Raw genomic sequence first — 17,645 nt, 5'->3', positions numbered from 1 at the left:
CAGCTTCTGCAGACGAAGAGGAGACGATTTCCCTATATATTGCTCTTTCTTACGCCCGTATGTGCATGTTAGAGTAGGCCTAAGCAGTATAGTCTCCATACTCCTCTGCAACCTTCTTGCTGTCTCCAGGCATTAGCATTACTTTGGGGAAGAACCGGCCTCAGATCTTCTGCCGGTGAGCCAGGCAGCGCGTTCCTGGGATCATCCTCCATCCCAACACTGATGCGCACCCCTGCCTTGCTCACACAGGGTACACTGCGGGGTTCCTTCATCGCTGGAGGTTGGGGCTGTTCGTGCCTGATCCACCTTTGTTTGTGTATTTACCACGTGAAAGATGTCGAGTCAGGCCTGGGGAAGGGCTTCCCGTATAAATGACAGTATAGACTTCCTTAGAGGCTTTGGAGATGCGCTGTTAACAAAGATACTCTGATGTGACCTCTTTTCCTACTTTTGCAGAGCTTTGTATTCCTGGGTTTTATATTGGCAAGATAACTTGAAAGAGGCTTGCATCCCTTCACGTGTCTGGAGGTATTAGCGTGGCTCCAAGAGCCTGTGCAGGGCAAAGGAATTTAGTGCGGAGTACGTGGAGTCTGGCTGGACAGTACTCCCCCAAAAGTGATAGCCACAGGAGGAGAGGGGCTGTTCTGCTCTCCTACTGCTGCAGAAGCTGTTCTTGTAGGTCCTGCTTACTCTGACATCCCTTTGAATTTTAGCTTCCATGGAGTTTCTTCGTATTTTTGCTGGTTGGAAAGGAAAGAATGGGGCCAGCAGTCTCTCATAGCACTTCATTTAATAACCTTTCTGTATCTAGGCTGTTATTATTATAACTCAATTGAAACTTGAAGGCAATGAAAAAAGCCCTTCGATACGTTAGCCCCCTGTAGGGAGGAAAATCAGTACGAGCGAACAAAGACAACACAGATCGAACATTATATGTAAACAAACAGGAGGCGCAATATCTTTAACACTGTGTTAAAAAGCGTAGGAATTCCTTTTGTAAACAAAACACACTCAAAGCGAGATACTTCCCAACAAGTATTAACTACCCAACAGATGCCCTCAGCAGGGTTCACAGCTGTTATTGTGAGTGGGAATTTGCTCAGCCAATTGCTAACAAAATCCTTCTCAAGTAGGGAATTGCACTGAAAGACCTATTCCCTACTGCATCGACCAAAACCATAGTTTTGATCAAAATGTTTTACAGCAGAGGTTGTGAAAACCGGATGCCTTGAACAGAATAATGAGAGTGCGCTCCACAGTTGAGTTGACAAATTCTACTTTATTCTCCCATTCCTGACCGGGCTTTAGCAAAACTGCAGCCAAGGTTTCTCCGTATTGTAGTCTCCTCCTGTCCTCCAGCATGCTTTCAACTCGAGGTCGTGATCGGCAATGGTAAACCTCTAAATTGCTCAGAAAAAAAGCGGGTTTGAGGAATGCTTAGCCTTTTTGCATTACTGAGCTGGTAGAAAGATCATTATCTGCTTTAAGAAGAAGCGATGCTGTTTTCTATAACTATGCTGCATGATAAGCATTTATGGCCCTGCCTTTATTCTTCTAGCAGTAAACTATGTTTATTTCCTCTTGACAAAAGTAGTTAGAATAAAAAGAGCTTTGCTTATAATGTTCATGTAGCTTTAAGCAAGCAGTACACAAAATCAACCGTTGTCATTCTTACTTGCAGAACTGCTTTCCATTGTTTCTCTATAATGTACGCATCTAGTTTTTTCCATGGGCCCGCTGTGTTTTGCTCCGAGTTCTAAGCATGAATTTGATCTTGCAAAGTTAAACGCGCATTGTGTGGAAGCAGATTATAGGTAAGTACTTCAGAAGTCTGTTGAAAATGAATTGGTGGCCATTTGGGCTGGAAGGCTGGGGGATGTTAATGAATGAGCAGACCTGTAAGGGGTAAGTGCATGTACACGTGTTTTGTATTTATTGCAATCATCTATTGCCTCCTCGAAGGAGAGAGCTGGGAATTCTCAGTCAAGATGCTCCCTTGGGGAAAACCTCTATGCTGCATGTGCTCAGCAGAGGAAGGTGAGCTGTTGTCTCCCCTGCATGTGATCGCTGGTCGCTGCCTTCTCTTGCCGTTGAATTCCAAATTCATCTGCAGGAGCACAGCTACGTATGCGCTTCCTCCCACAGCTTCTGGTTCCCAGAGTACCTTCTCCCTTTATCAGAATACTGACTCTTCCATGACAGTCCTTTGAATGTAAATCTGTTGCTTATCTTGATCCCTGCTGAATGGAGTTTATCCTAGCTGTAAGAGGTAATTTTTCCATCTGAGTATCATGAGCAAGATAGATGATACAGACATAGTCTAGTACATATTTATCCCCATCCAAATGCAACTAAAGCAATTGTAGGCAATTTGTGATTTAAAAAAAAAAAAACAACCAACCAGGCAAACATGTACCATTCTATCAAATTCTAGAAAGGAGCTGAAGGGAAACAAGATTTAATGGCTTTGAGGTTTTTACCCTGTGGCTGTAGTGGTTTTGCCTTGCTTATAGGCACCTTTCAATTTTTGGCATAAACGTCTTCATGTGAGAAAACAGTAAAATATTTCAAATTGTTTAAAAAAAACCCTGATTTTTAAAAATATCCTAGCTGGAGGCCTTCACATTACCTTTCTACCTGTGTGTGGCTAGTTAAAATTATGCTAGGTCCTTTTACCTCATTTTTGGTATTAGAATAGATGGAGGGTTGAGAGTTGAAAGCGACGTATGAGGACATCTGTGCATTTGTTAGGAATTGGATGTTACAGGGAAGGATGCCAAAAATTAAGAAGTAAGTACCTTGAAGTATTTTAAGCTTACGTATATTGTAAGAGCTTAGAAATAAGGGGGGGAAGAAATCTGCTCCTCACAGTAACTTAGGTTTGTGATGCCCTTAACTTGTGCAGACTTCAGAGCAAAAAACCCAACATGGCAATCTTGGGGGAAAAAAAAAAAAAAACCAACAACCAAAACCAACCTGTTCAATAACAATTTCGGAAAGTAAGCCTTTTAAGACAACTCACACCTCAACACCTGGGACTACTGTGGAAAACCTCGTTTTTAACAACCCATCTCAGGGACACAAGCCTGAAAGAAACAGAGAGTCAAAATGCCATGCGGTTTTGCTCGCAAGTCTGGCCCTGCTTGCGTTAGAAGGGATTTTTCCTGACCAGGAATGACCGGGATGGGCTCTGCCAGTAACATCGAGCAGGAGGATCCCTGCATGTTTCCCCGTTGTCACGTTGCACGTGCGCTGTCGCGTTATCCCAAGAACAGCAACCGTACGAAGGTGCCTCCGTGCTTTGGTCCAGCCGTGCCCCCTTGAACGTCGAGAGACGTGGTTGTAAGCCGTCCCCAGCCGGAGCAGTTCTCCCAGTTGTTGAAGCGATCGGCTTCTGCGTGAACTGGTTTGTAGTGCTGGAAGGGAAGCAGAGCAAAGAAAAATAAGCTCTCTCTGTATAACCTGAAGCAGATTTCTTTTGGGGGGAGTGGGAAGGAAGCCAAGCTGCTAGTCACATAACCACGCTACTAGCTTACCATCTGTCCAAAAGCAATTACTTGGAAATGGCAGGTGAGGCGGGAGAAGGAGGTTATAGCTCAGCTGTAATGCAGAGCCAGCCGGAGTCCCTGATCTGCTACTCGGTGGTGCAAAAGTCTCTCTTCTTGACATGCAGGTAACTCACTCTGCCAGTTCAGACGTACCAGCGTGGTGAGTGATGGGGTTCGCTGCTGGAGAATCGGGGAAAGGCTGCTTAAAGCAAAGCCTGCCCTAGAGGCAGCTACCTCCGGGAACGGGAGCGGAGATGCCCGAAACTGCCGCATTCCGCGCGTTCTGGTCAGCCGCGGGAAACGCCTTCGGAGGCAGAAGGCTGGGGGAGAAAATGAAAGCGTGTGGGGAAACTTAATTTTGCCTGACACCCAACAGAAATGTCCCCTCTCCCCTCGCATCCCCCACCCCCCCGTTCCGCATTGCCCACCATGGTGGGACATCCAGGCTGGGCCGTGCTGCGGGGTGAGGGCAGCTCTCCGCGGCTTCTACCTGCGGGTCACCGGCGTGGCAGGAAAGGGCGTACGGTTAGAAGGTGTTAAATTCCTGCTTTTTTGGTTTTACCCTCTCTGCCCAGCTCCTTTGCCGCCCGCTGTGGTTAGCAGAGGGAGCCGGTTACTCCCGGTCCGTGGGGGAGAAATCGGGAGGCTGCTTGCGGTTATCTCGAAGGAGCCCTAAGGCGAGTCTGGGGGGCTCGTCCGCGTGGTCCTGTGCTGCCCAGCGCTCGGCACGGAGGTGCGTCCCCTTCGCGCAACGTGCTGCTTTGGCGCAGGTTGAAGGCAGACCCCGCGCTCGTAGCGAGCCGCTTGGAGCCACCCTGGGGGTCATCAGGAGGTCTCCCACATGAGCTGGTCTTCCCGCAAGCCATCTTGTAGATGATTTCGTTGTCCGAGCCGTTCCTCAGCACCTCCCGACCATTCCTGCTTGTGTTCTCCTCCTCGGAGTAACCTGGGTGTCCAGGGCCTCTCTGAAATCGCAGCCTGCTGATCTTTGTAGTTGTTGACTCAAGCGTCGTCGCATCGGTGTGGGGGTGGTGACTATAGTCAAGACTTCATTTATTCGTGTTGTATTTATTTTTAAAGATGGGACACAAATTCCATGAGAGAGACAGGGAGAGACTCATCCGGGGATCATGCGAAGAGGGTGACCAAGCGGCTGCTCGTGGCTGAGCTGGTTTGGGGCGAGCTGAATTCAGCCCATGCGCCGCCAGTTCAGCTAAGGGAGAAGTTTTGGAGGGAAGACACCAGATAGAGCCCTCCAGCGACTCAAGGAAAACATGAAAAACAAAGGCCTCTCTATAGTCTTTCTTGTTACCTGCCAGTCCTGTTTGAGTCCCAGACATCTCCCAGCTCTTCTACTTTGCATCCCTCCTTTTCTGGTTTGGTACTTTTCCAAGGCATGAAAAATGTGGGAACTGTATCTCTTCTTAAGAAAAAACAAAAACGGGAGCTGCTTGTGAGTCTGGAATACAGCAGAGTTAAGCAGCTTCATATTACGTGAATTTCAATGAGAATATCAAAACTCGAGGCAGGAACTAGGAACTTAAGAGACTTGAGGCGGATAAAGGGAAAAGACTAATAATTTCCATGTTTTCACCCATAAAACAATTTCTCTTCCCTGTTGGAGGGGGTCTCCAGCAGAAGTGACCGATGATTTTAAATGCTACTATTTTTAAGACGTTTGCTTTGTGAGTAGGAGCCTGGTTTCCAAAAAACGCTATGTACTCGCTGTTCAAGCCTTCAGTCTCTTGACAGATCTCAAGCTGGTCAGCCAAAATGATCATTCAGAAAGGAATAAAAAGAGTATGGGAGCAACAAAGAGATAATGGTTGTTGGTATTGCATTACGGGCCCTGAGCAGGATGCTAGAGAAGATGATACAGATTATTCAGAGAGAGGGAAAGAGCCCCTTTACCCATTAATTGAGATGATAAAGGAGTAGGGTTTGCCATCACTGAGAACGGATGGAAGTGAGGAAAGATGTCAAGAGTAGCGAGATGGGGGTAGAGACAGTGTGTAAGGAGAAGGGTCCTAGGACCTCGCCTAAGTGACTCGGTACCTTTTTCGTACACGGAGGTAGAGCTTTCATCAGGGTGGTAAACCTGCTGACTTAAAATCTTGGGTGTGTGGGGGCTCGATGGTGTCATTTACACAAAGCATGCAGGAAGGACTTCCCTTTTAACCTGAGACTTGATCATCCCACTTTTGTTTGAGTGGCACTTCACCTTAGGGATTGCTTCACTTATGTTTTAATTTTTTCATGAAAATACAGCGTGATTTTTGCTTATATTCAGGAGCGGTCACTTTAGAAGTTAGCTGGTTAACTTCAGTGCAGTTCCATACCTGTCACTCAATTTTCTTCTCATCCTCCTGATCGCTGCAATCTTACGCAAATATGTGTGCTTCCGAGTATAGGAAATATATCTACAAGGGCTGCTGTCCTGCTCGGAGCTCTGACTGGATACTCTGGCTTGGTACTGCTTTGAACGGGTCCCACCTCCTGCTCTGGCCCCTTACATTGCCCCGCACGTTCCCCTGCCAGAGCCTGCCTATCCGTTTTTTGCTTTGCCTGTCTTCCAGCGCGCGAACTGCTTGAACGCTGCTTGTTAATCCTGTCGATGGAAAGCACGGTCGCGCTGTTGGAGGCGATTAGCGTGGAACTTATTCGATAGAACTGAAGTTTCCTAGCACAGCATTATGAGTGAAATAGCTCTAAACTAGTGCTAGGGAGTCAAAGGCGGAGAGAGAGAACGACTGTACAACTCTCCACGCCAACATGGTTTCGGCAGGCCACCTGCCCTTTTAACCCAGCCAGAAGCAGCACCTGCATCCTTGCCCTTCTGATTCAGCATCCGCGCTTTCCGAAAGTGGACTCGGATTCTCTTTGAATGACTGATGCGTTTAAATAGGTCAGAGTCAGCACCAATAAATATGGGGGGGTTGCTTTACTATTTTATTTCTAAGGGAATTTGCAGGGAGGTTTTTGTGAAAGCTGATATTTTTATACAAGCCAGAAGGGGGCGGTGGAAGCCAATAAATAAGTGAAATCCCACATCCCCTGTCATAACCACCAGCAAAAAAATCCCCTTCTTTCAAGGTACGCAGTGCCCGTTTTCTAACATTGCGTTTCAGTAGTACGGGAAAGAAAAGTTTCCTTAACGGCTTAGTCTTAAATCTTCCAGACGAGACAGAAATCACTGTCATGGAAAGGATTTATTTCCAGCGCAGTCATTGTCAAACACCATCATCCCACCGTCTGCTGCCGGGGATGCAGTCTGCACCCGACAGGCTAATTTATCGGCGTGGGTGTTGAAAGGTGGAGGGCTTTCTGACAGCAGTCCATCTGGGCTATGGATGGCATTTCAGTAGCCGTGGAGAAAGCCGGGTCAGGACAGGCTTCATGTCAAGGCCCATGTTAACCACTTTTTGCCAGATTTGCCGGCCAGTAGTGGCCACCATCAGAAGAAGCATGTTCCCATGCTCCTACCAGGGCAGGATGTTTCATCTTGGCAAGACGTTTCCCTCCTCGCCACTTCTGAATCATCAAAGTCCACGGGACTGCTGTGCCAGACCCAGCATGGTGGTTGGGTCCATGAACCAACCTCCTGGCAGCCCTTCCCCTGCCTACTCCTGCCCCACTCCAGACCCTCACGCTGATGCTCCCAAAAGACCCTCATCACTGAACTGGGAGCTCACGCTTTGTCCCACACCATACTTATCCCAAGCTGATCTCTTACTACCCTGCCTTTATCCTCCCCTGATCTATCGCTGATACCAGCCTTAAACCCGAATTTGGCTGTTCACCCAAGCCAATGCCAGGATACGAGAGGTGTCTTTTACTGGGCTTCGTACCCAGGCAGCACTCACCCTGAACCACCTTCAGATCCCTCCTCAAGACAAATTTTTACCCTGAGGTCACCAAGTCTAGCCAGCCGTGAACTCCAAATGGAGGAGATGATAGTTATGTGTGTTTCTGTGCCCCTGCACGCACAATTTCTGGGCTCTCTTTCTGTCTAATCCGTTGGGTCGCTCTATACCTGTTGGCGTTCAGAGAGCAGTGACCGGAGAGAGGATCCTCCAGACAAGGTGCTCCAGAGCTCCGTGCAGCCCTGGACCTCTGCAGCCCAGAGAGAAGCGGAGGAGCTTCCCAGAGGTGGAAGCAGAAGCGATGTGTAGGTGGGAATGACCTTTCTTTGTGCTGCTGGAGGTTGCTAGCCACTCTGTAAAATCGGTCTGCATATTGGAGTGCAGCCAGCAAAACTTGGAGCCAAATCCCGGACTTGACAGCTTTGACTGGTGTAACTTGAGAAACACCGAGAAAAGTATTTCATTGTGGCACAGCTCTTACAGGCTTCTCGATGCATCAGTGCTGGGCAGCAAGCAGGCAGCAGCCCTTCAGCAGTAAATGTAAGTGGCTTTAATCTCAAAGACTCACGTCTAGCAATGGACTCTTCAGCAGAAGTCCGAAAGTGTCCTGTGAACCAATTTTCAGCTCTAGTCTTTGGTCTGTCTTTTCACTCCTGCCTTCCCCAGAATAAGCTCGGTGGATAGATCTGCATCGGTAGGTCAGGGAGGTTGTTCTGCCATTGCTCTACCTCTTAGCTTCACAGAGGCATTACTTCGCGGTTTGTTTTCCCTCGCGCCACACACCCATCTGTCGGGAGCCTCCTTCTCACACACCACAGTTGAGAGGCTTCTTCAATTTTGTAATTTACTTAGTGTGCTTAAAAAGCAACCTGCAAATAAATTTAATTGGACTCTTGGGAGGAAGGGAGTAGGGAAGGGAAAGTCCTGGAAGCAAAGAAGAGGAAGAGATTGATTTGTATCATCTTTATGGCTTTTATTTAACTCTTCCAGGCTTGCATTTGATCCATCTGCATTAACTTGAGGTGGAATAGGCTGCTGACAAAACCCTCAGCCACAGAGCAGATCCCGTGCCTGGCGTCAGGAGGTTGCGTGGTTTCGTAACTCTGGTACCTTCACTGTTGCGCTGGAACACGGTTTAGAGCAGAGGAATCGTGAGGTGCTTTCTGGCATTTTTCTTGATGGTGAGGAAAACGATTCTCTGGCTTTGCAGAGCTGAGAGCCTTGTCTTTGAACTGCTGGGGCTGAGGAGTTCATCCTGAAACCCTTTCGTATGACCTTTGAAAGGTCCTGCTCTGCAATGGGTGCCAAGCCACTGCAATGATTTAACGCGTTTGGTTTTCAGAGACTTGACTGAGGGATTCTAGCTAGAGGTTTGACCCTGCTAATGTTTGCAGCGTGCCTTGTTCTAGTTGCTAGTGAATTTGCACTCTCACATACAGCAACAGATGCAAGAGAAGAGATGGGGTTCTTCCTGAGACTTTCTGGTTCTGCATACTCGTTTGGAAATCAATTTAATGCATTTTAATTGCCTATTTTTCTCCTTGGTTTTCTCTTTACAGCTACACACCAGCAAAAAATAATAAGGTAGTGTCTAGCCAGGCAGGCTGCTAATGAGGAAGCTTGACTCAAGAAGATTTTAATTTTCAGCATTTGTTCTTCAAGATAGCTATTTCAGCATGCAGGGATGTCACAAAGCAGGAATGCTGCCATTAGCTAATGGAACAAAGGCATTGGGCTCGCACGTCATTTTGCTACCTGAAGAACCAAACACTTACATCCTTGACCAAACTATAGGAGTCTGGCAATCCGTTTCAGGATGCTGGTCCCGTCAGCCAAATCATCGCTATAAAGAAAACACCCATTGTACATGAAATATGGTGGGAAAAGAACGAGGGAGATGATAAAATCTAAGGTGTTAAAAGTCCAGTCTCTGGCCAGCCTTTCATGAACTGCTTCAGGCTCTGCCAAGCTGATGGAAGGCTTTCTCAGAAACCCCTCATCCATGGGGCATTCCTGTGAGAAACAGGATTTCGCCGAGGTCCGTGGCATCCCTGGACAGTCGGAGCAGGCAGGGTCGCACGAAGTTGGACTGGGGGTCAGGATGAAAGCCAGCCCGCCTCGGAGGTGGCCCCGACTCCGCGGCTGGTGCCGTTCAGCCGTGACCGAGGTACCTCTGAATACTCTGAGCCCTGCCATTGCTGTCGAAGTAGTGCACCGCAGGCAGCTGGAGACGTCTGCGCTCAGCATCTCCATCGTAACCCTTCCTTTCCAATAGCATGCAGTTTCCTACCATTTCATCTTTTAGGCTGCAGAGCTCCAAATTTCATCCCTGTCCAAGGCCACTCTCTTTGGAAAGACTGGGCAGCTCAACGTTCGGTGAAAACAAGAGAGGAGGAGAGTATATTGCTTTACACCGTTGAGCGGTAGTTCGTCATTACCTACTTTACATGAAATGTAAAGGATGCTCCTGAATAGTGCTTAGCTCCAAGTGAGTGAATAAAACCTTGGCACCTCCTTTCATCACCTGGAAAATATTTCCTTTCTCCCTCAATACCTCTCATCTCCTGGGTTGCCCTATCAGCCTGACAGTACTGGGGAAAGGGGGAGCGAGGACTGGTGTTTGCAAGCATCTGGCACGAGGAGCCATAGTCAAAATTGCTGCTGGAGTAGTCCAAATCCTGTTCATAAAGTTTGTGAAGGTGAGCCCAGAAACGTTTAAAGCAGTAATTCTGTGTTTTCTGCAGTTTAACGTGGTTACTGACTCCGCATCAGAAAATGAGGTCAGTAAAAAGTACACAAGTATTGGAGTATCGATATTAGAAGGATAAACTTGGGTTAGAGAAGAGAGAAGTGCAATAAATAGGACCGTGCACATGAAGGGAGCTAGCAGGCCGGATCTCCCGGGGCTCGGTGCCGGGACTCATTCTGTTTAAGGGTTTTGTACAAATGAGCCCGAGGTTGGCGCGAGCTGCTGGGTGTCCAGATGCGGATGACATCATGATAGGAGGGGAGGCTGCTGATAAATTTCAGGAATGCACCAGACTGCAGGAGGATTTGGAGGCGCTGAGGGAACAGGCTAATACAAAGGAATTCAATATTACACAATGGAAGGTTATGTGTTTAGGGAGAACCAATAGCACATTTAAATGCAAGTTTAATGAACTAGAGCAGGAGGAAACTAATGAAGAAACAGACTTGGGCTGGTGCTGAAGACCGGTAGGGATAGCAGCAGCCCAACAAGTAAATAACAGCGCAGCTGAGATTTTGGCAAAGAGGGCTCGTGCTGTAGCTGAGGAGTCTGGGACTCCACATCGGGTCGCTCATTTCATGTGGCAACCAGGATGCTCTCAGCATTGAACTCGGAGTCTGAAACAGGCCCGTGCTTGATTACAGGGAAGGAAGGTTACAAAGCGTATTTAACCACTGCCAGATCTGAGCTGTGCATCGGGACGTGGAGCCTTAGATCCCAAAGGAGATGCTACTGTAGCACACGTCTTTGGCGGAGACGACTAAGGGCATGTTTGGGTCCCCAGGGCACTTGGCTGTGACCACAGCTCAACAACACATGCCGCCTTTGGTGTAAATCAGATCGGTCTAGGTCTCCTCTGGCTGCGGGAGACGCGCTCAGGGACCAGCTACCAGCAGAGAGGAGAGGACGAGAAGGAGTTACAGGGACCTGTCGCTAAAAGCAGACTTTCCAGGGGATGTAGGGCTTACGGGCTCGTCGAGAGGGAAAGGAGCCCCTTTGGCAGTGGAAAAGCCACACGTGGCCTTTCCTAGCTCCTGCCCATCACAGGCTCAGCCGCTGCCTCCCGAGTCTCGCATCCGTCCTCCTGGGTCACCGCTTCCACAAAGCCTCCCGCAGCAGCCCCGCTCCTACAGATGAAACGCAGACATCTGGAAAAAAAACTGCTTTGCACCGCCTGAAAACGAAGGTGCGATCCTGCGCCTCGGAGGATGGATGAGGTGAAAGCCGCCATCCCTGCGGTGCGTAGGAACCGATACCTACCACGGGTCCCAGTCTCCCGCAGGCATCGTAAATCTGATGTTTCCCTTCTCCTTCCCCCGGAGAAGGGTCCGCTCCGCTGCCAGCTTCTGTCCCTGTGTACCCAACCAGCCTTTCCTTCGTTAAGAACTTCTGAGTGAGGCAAAAAACTTGTTACCACCCTCTGTACCAGCAACTGGGGAAGTCTGAAACTCGTGAAATATTTCCGGAGCTAAAATACATTGTCTGGTAGAAAACTTTGTCACTGCTCCTTTGCAAGTCTGTCCATGCTGCACAAGTATAAAAATTTGCCAATCGTTTAGTGCTAATTTACAAACAGAGTGTTAGACACGCTCTTATTTTTTAACCACCCGCCGTATTGCACATTTCGTCGGTAGCGTCCACAAGAAAAGCAGAGTATCGGTATATTTTCACTCTTGACAGTTGTTTTGGCGTGGGAAGGGAGTACCTGAATCGAGGTGGTGGGACCCTGGGGTCACGCAACAGAGCCGGGGTCCGGCCCACTGCCGGCACCCACCGCAGCCCGGCGCAGCCGCGGAGAGGAGATGCTGCACATTGACCCCAGGCAGCGGCGAGGGGTCCGCCCGGAGCAGAAGGCACGGACCTGCCCAGGATTTGGGTTTGTAGAAGGGGCAAAACCCCGAGGAAACAAAGCTGCACCGACGCAGCGTGCATCATTATGAAATTATTTCTCTGAACTAACGTCTCGGTTTAATTCAGTCGCAGCTTTCTGTATATGGGGCTGGTGTGGCTGTCTGATGTCTGTCTTGATTTTAAAGAGTCGGTGTCTGAACGGGTGACTGGAGCTCCAGAGAGGTTTAAGGTCCTTCGCCTGCAGTCCCTGGCTGCATTCCTAAATAGTCGTTTAAAAAGAGTCCACTAAATCAAAAGCCAGGTAAATCAACAGAGCGCTCAACGTCGTAATGAGACCGCTTAGAAGGTAAATTACAACATTATTCAAGCACACTAAATTCCTCCTCTGGCATTTGTCCTGCTAAATGCAATGCACCTTAGAAGTGGTGAAATGATTTCTGGCAGCCCGTGAAAGAGGCTGTGTCGGGGGGATGGGAGGCTGAGCCCAGCCCCTGCCTTTGCACCGACTTCTACCTTTGGGGGACTTGGGGCAGCAGCTGGCCGCTGCTGGGGTGGGCTCTGTGCCTCGCTTGAAAGGTTCGTGGATGAGTTTTCAAAATAGTGCGGTAGCGGCCGCAAACGCTGGCCATGTGCTCTCTCACTTTCCAGCAAATCTTGTTAGAATTTTCAAAGCAGGGGATTAGAAAGACTCTAATTAGGAACTCGATTGGGGAGGCTTGAGACTTATAAATCTTTTGTTACAATGAGCGAAATTCTGAACAGATGCTGATGCTTTTGAAGCTGCCAAGACCCAAAAGATGGGAGCACAGACCCCAAGGAGATGGTCCTTATTGTATGTGTTGGATATAAAAGGTTATAAGGGCAAGAAGCCCAACAAGCCCAAAACAGAACAAAATTTCTGTGCAGAGCCCGGGTGGCTTTTTCTGATCCGTACCTTGGATTATGGGATTCTGTGCGTTCATTGTAAGAAAATATTTGACACTGGTAAACCTTGGAGAAAGAGGTGTCCCCCCCGCCCTGCTTTTGTGCGGACGAAGCTGAAAGAGTCCTCTTTTACAGGACACGGCGCGGAGAAACAATTTGTCCCAAGTCTTGCAAGCAGGTCAGGGTGCAAGTCAGGAACGGCAGCCCTGCCTGTCTGTTGTGTCGTGCTACTAACCGATGTCCTCTGGCGAGGCGATAACGAAGGCATTTTGGTTGAATTAGAGGTTCCCTGAGAAATACTGTAGCTACTGTGTACAAAGCTCCACGCAAACCATCCCTCCCAGTCTGCTGAGGCCCAAAGAAAAGGAAAGAAAAGGAAAATGCAGGAGGGAATACACACACTCACACGACTTAATATAACGTGGAACTAGTCTAGTGAGCATGAATCAGACTCTTTGGTGATTAAAACATCCTGTGTAAGTACTCTGCAGGTTTGGGGGTGGTTTTTTAAAGGACAGCACTATATTTACATGCAAGACCTGAGGACAGAGGGCAGATTTATAGCTCTGTTTGCAAAGGTGAACGGAAGGTGTAAAAAGTGATCAGAAAATGCCCGTTCGAGCCTGCGGCATTTGGCTACTTCCCGAGCAGAGGAGCGGTGTGCGTTGTTCGGAGGGAGCTCGTGTCGGACGGCCGAGCTGCGCGGGGAAAGCCAACACAGGCTCCAGCGTTGGCGGGGTACGGGCTGGGAATCGCCGGCGATGCCGAGCGGTGGGAAGTACTGCGGTGCTGTGGCAGCGTTCCTCACCCACCCCGCGGCTGGGTGGGAAGAAGGAGGGAAGGCTCCTTTCCTACTCCTGCCCTCCTTCCTTCTATGATATACAGATTATTTTTCTTCTTGTGATTTCTCCAGTACAAATTGATTGCCGTCAGGGCGGTGGAAAATCGGTGGGAACCCAAAAAGGCCATGCCCTAAGCCAGAGGCTCTGTGGCCTGCTCTGTTCCCCGCTGTGCTACATCCCCTTCTTCCCAAACTCTTGCCCCAGTCCGGCCGCTTCCCCCGAGGGAGAGCCGTGCCGCATCTCCTCGGCGCGCAGCCGCACGGACAAGTTTCTCGGCCTGACCTGGGCCACGCAAGCCACCGCGTGCTCAGTCCCAGCCAGGGCTGAAAGGTAGAGCGGGGCAGCCGAACTCTCCCTCCAATTAACCTAATTACTGGCTAAAAGCAGCGAGCGCTTTGTTTTCAAGCGCAGCTGCCTCTGCCGCGGCACGAGGGAAGGGGAACACCAGCTCGCCCCCTCCTCCTCGCTGTGGGACGCGTGGACGGAGGGGGACTGCCCGGGGAGCCCGTACGACTCTCTGCGGCAGAGATGGACCGTGATAAAAGAGGGGCCAGCGGAGACGAGCCGGAGGAGGCTGGCGAAGGGGGCCGAGACACGGCCTGGCACGGCACCGGTGACAAGGGAGGGTTTCTTGCCGGGGTACGCATCAGCTCGGCCCCGTGCGTCCAGCGGAGCAGAGCCTGCCGAGGTCCCGCCAGCTCTGCTGTGATTTAACCACAAGGGCCGAGGGCTGGTCGGCGAGGGGACCGGCCTCGGAGGACGCGGGGAGCCCCGTGTCTGGGCTGAGCGCCTCGGCTGCCGCGCGGCGATTCCCGCATGGGGAGAAGCGGGGTGATGGGGAGCGAGGCGGCGGGAGCAGCCGCATCTCCCCGTGGCCCAGGGGACCGCTGGAGATGACGCTCAACGCAGAGACCTCCTCCATCTCGCACCTGGGAGGCGAAGAAGTCCTAGAGAAGAGGACGGGGCAGGGGGGATCCCCTTCCAGGTCCCTGCCGACCCAGCGCCGGAGGTCACCGCCAATTCCTCCAAATACTCCCAAGCCTTTTTTGTTTTTGTTCCTGTGGAAAGAGTTGTAGGTTTGTGTGTCGGAAAGTCCGAATTAATTAAGACCTGTTGTAGCCATAGCAATTACGGGTAGGGTTTAGCCAGCAGATGTGGGCAAGCGAAGCAAACAACGCAGAGGCCGGCCGGGCGTGCGTGCCTCGGCGGCAGCGCGGAAGAAAGGACTTGGCATCTGGGAAGCGGCTTTTAAAAACGGCCAGGGCGCATTTGCTACAATAATCCACTGCAACGCCAGCCGTCTAAAAATAAGGTTGTTTTCTGTACTAAGCTCCTTTTAACTCCGTTAGTCATCGCCAGCTCCCAAAATAAGCCCCGTGTAACAGTCTCTCCTAGTAGCGGCTGTAAACAAACTTGGGGAGGGGAAAAGGGAAGAGCAGCGGAGGCGGGGCGGCGGCGGGCGGCCCCGGGGCGGCGGGGCCGGGAACCGGAGCGGCGGGGCCGGGGAGCGGAGCGGCGGGGACCGGGGATACGGGGGCGGGAGGGGGGGGGGGGGGGGGGGCGGCAGGCTCCGCGTTGCGCCGCCGGCCTGCCTGCGCCGGGCCTTGGAGCGGAGCCACGGTGGTCCGGGCAACGGCATTAAACAGGAGGAAACAGACGGGGGATTCCGTCATTTCAGCGGGGAGCGGGGCGGGGGGGGGGGGAACCGGGCAGGAAAAGAGAGTCCCGCCGAGGGGAGCGCGGCTCTCGCCCCCCCCCCCCCCCCCCCCGCGCCTCACCCCCGCTCCGGCCTCCCGGGAAGGCGCCGGGATCTCTCCCAGCTCCCGGCCCCCACCCCCGTCGGGCAGCTCCGGCAGCCGCCCAAGCGCAGGCGGGACCGGGGAGGGGGGGGAGGCGGGAAACGCCCCCCCCCCTCCAGCTCCGCCGCGCCGTCGGAAGGGGGCGCCGCAGCACCGCCCCGCCTCCGCAGCGCCCCCTAGCGGGCGCGCCAGAGCCGCGAGGGCCCGGCCCGGCCCATCCCGCTCCGCGCCCGCGGTCGCTGCGCACCCTCTGCGCGGGTGGCGGGCGGCGAGCTCCGCGGCCGTCCCGTCCCGGCGACCCACGCCGGGTGCCTGAGGGGAGGCGTGAAGGTTGGGGACGATGCCGCGGGAGGGGAGGGGGGGGGGTGTCTGAGGGTTTTTCCTTCCTTGTTCCCATTTCGTTTTCCTTGAAAGAAAAGCGTCGCCCTTTTGGGTTTGGGTTCTCCCCGCCCGAGGGGACGGCCGGATCCGGGGGGACGGGGACACGGAGGGGGGACACTGTGCTACTCTCCGGGCGCGCTCTTTGGTGGGGACCCTCTTCCCCCATGATTTAGTGGAGGAGCTCGCCCCCAAGGATCAGCCGCGGCCTCCCGTTCCCCAGGAGCAGACAGGATTTCGTTTCTGTTGGGTTTCTTTTCAACCGCGTACGGGTGTCAGGCATTAGATTTACGATTTTTTTTTTTAATTTTTTTTTTTCTTTCTTCATACACCAGAACTGCTCAAAACCACCCCAACTCTCCGCCGTCCAATTCCAACAGGAAAGTATGGTCCCCTCTTGCCAGCTGCGGGGGCAGAGGGAGGACGAAGCCGCGGGGGGGGCTCCTGCCTCTGCCGGGGTGTCACGGCCACGTCGGGGGCCGGGACGGGGCATCCCGGAGGTGGGAGGAGGAGCGGCTGCGGGTTGGAAACCTCTGCTTCCCCCCGCTACGAAGCGATGAGATACAACTGTGTTGCTGAGATATTTACAGAATAATAATAAATAAAATAATAATAATAAATCTGGAGCGCCTGAAACCGAGTCGACCGGGTCTGTTAGTAATTTAGCAGAATGGGATTTTCCTTTCTCTCGCCTGCCAGTGGATGCTCTTTTCCAAATTTCCACAGCGGGGGAAGCCTGCGATTTTGTACATAATGATTCCAGCATGCGAGGCCGCCTCGCTCCCCCCCCCCCGCCGCCGCCTGCCTCCCTCTCTCCCCCGTCTCCCCTCCCTTCCCTCCTTCCCTTCGCGACCCCGAGGAGGGCACCCGGCTCCCGCAGACGGGACCGGGGGGGGGGGGGGGCGGTCGGCCGTCGTGCCCCGCGGAGGGGCGGCCGGGGCCCGTCGGTGCCCACCGGTGCCCGCCTCCCGCTGGCCGCCCGCCGGCGGGGCCCGGCTGACATCACGGGGCCGGGGCGGGGAGAGGGGCCGGGAGGGGAAGGGAGGTGGTTGGGGGGGGGGGGTGCGGGGGGGTGTTTTCCAGCTTTAAAAAGGCGGCGCCGGGCGCGCAGCCCTGCGTCAGAGCGAGACTTCCCCGCTCCGCACATTCACTCGCCCCCGTTCCCCCCCGCCTGCGGCACGCCGGCGGGCGGGCAGCGCCCGCCGCCCCGTCCCGGGTAGTGCCTCCGAAGTCCCCACGCACACCCGCCCTCCCCTCCATGCCCCGGCCCCGGGGGGGCGCGGGCGGCGGCGGCGGCGGCGTTGAGCTCCCGTACCTCCGCGGGCGCGGCTAACCACGCCGGGGGCGGCGCGGCCCCGGCCCCCGGGGCACGAAGGCGGGCGGGGGTGGGGGGGGGGGGGAACCGGTTGGGGGGGGGGGAACCGCGGGGCAGGCGGGCGAGGGGCCGGGGTTCCGCCGCCCCGCCGGGTGAATGCCAAGCGCTGCCCCGCCGGCCGCCGCCGCCGCTCCGCCGTCGCGGGACCCAGCCGGAGGGAGAGAGAGGCCGGCGGCGGCCCCGCAACGCGGCGCCCGCCCGCTCGGCAGCACCATGAAGGCGGCGGAGGAAGGTAACGGGAGGGGAGGGGAGGACGGGCGGGAGGGGAGGGGAGGGCGGCGGTGTCCCCGTCCCCCCCCCCCCCGGTGTTTCCCCG

At 53.0% G+C, this 17,645-nt stretch overlaps 1 protein-coding gene across 5 annotated transcripts in view; it reads left to right on the top strand.

Annotated features, from left to right (window-relative positions):
* The first annotated feature begins 17,395 nt into the window (after nucleotides 1-17,395).
* NFATC1 (nuclear factor of activated T cells 1) overlaps nucleotides 17,396-17,645 on the top strand; it is a 115,149-nt gene continuing 114,899 nt past the window's right edge. For all 5 annotated transcript variants that reach the window (XM_052802463.1, XM_052802300.1, XM_052802133.1 and 2 more), the window contains exon 1: nucleotides 17,396-17,561. In XM_052802463.1, coding sequence (XP_052658423.1) covers nucleotides 17,426-17,561 — 136 coding nt within the window. In that variant the 5' untranslated portion in view covers nucleotides 17,396-17,425. The remainder of the gene's footprint in view (nucleotides 17,562-17,645) is intronic.

The sequence above is a fragment of the Harpia harpyja genome, chromosome 1 (assembly GCF_026419915.1).
Source record: "Harpia harpyja isolate bHarHar1 chromosome 1, bHarHar1 primary haplotype, whole genome shotgun sequence".
Taxonomy (NCBI): Eukaryota; Metazoa; Chordata; class Aves; order Accipitriformes; family Accipitridae; genus Harpia; species Harpia harpyja.
The sequence above is the reverse complement of the archived record's forward strand: the minus strand, read 5'-3'. Positions and strand labels throughout refer to the sequence as shown.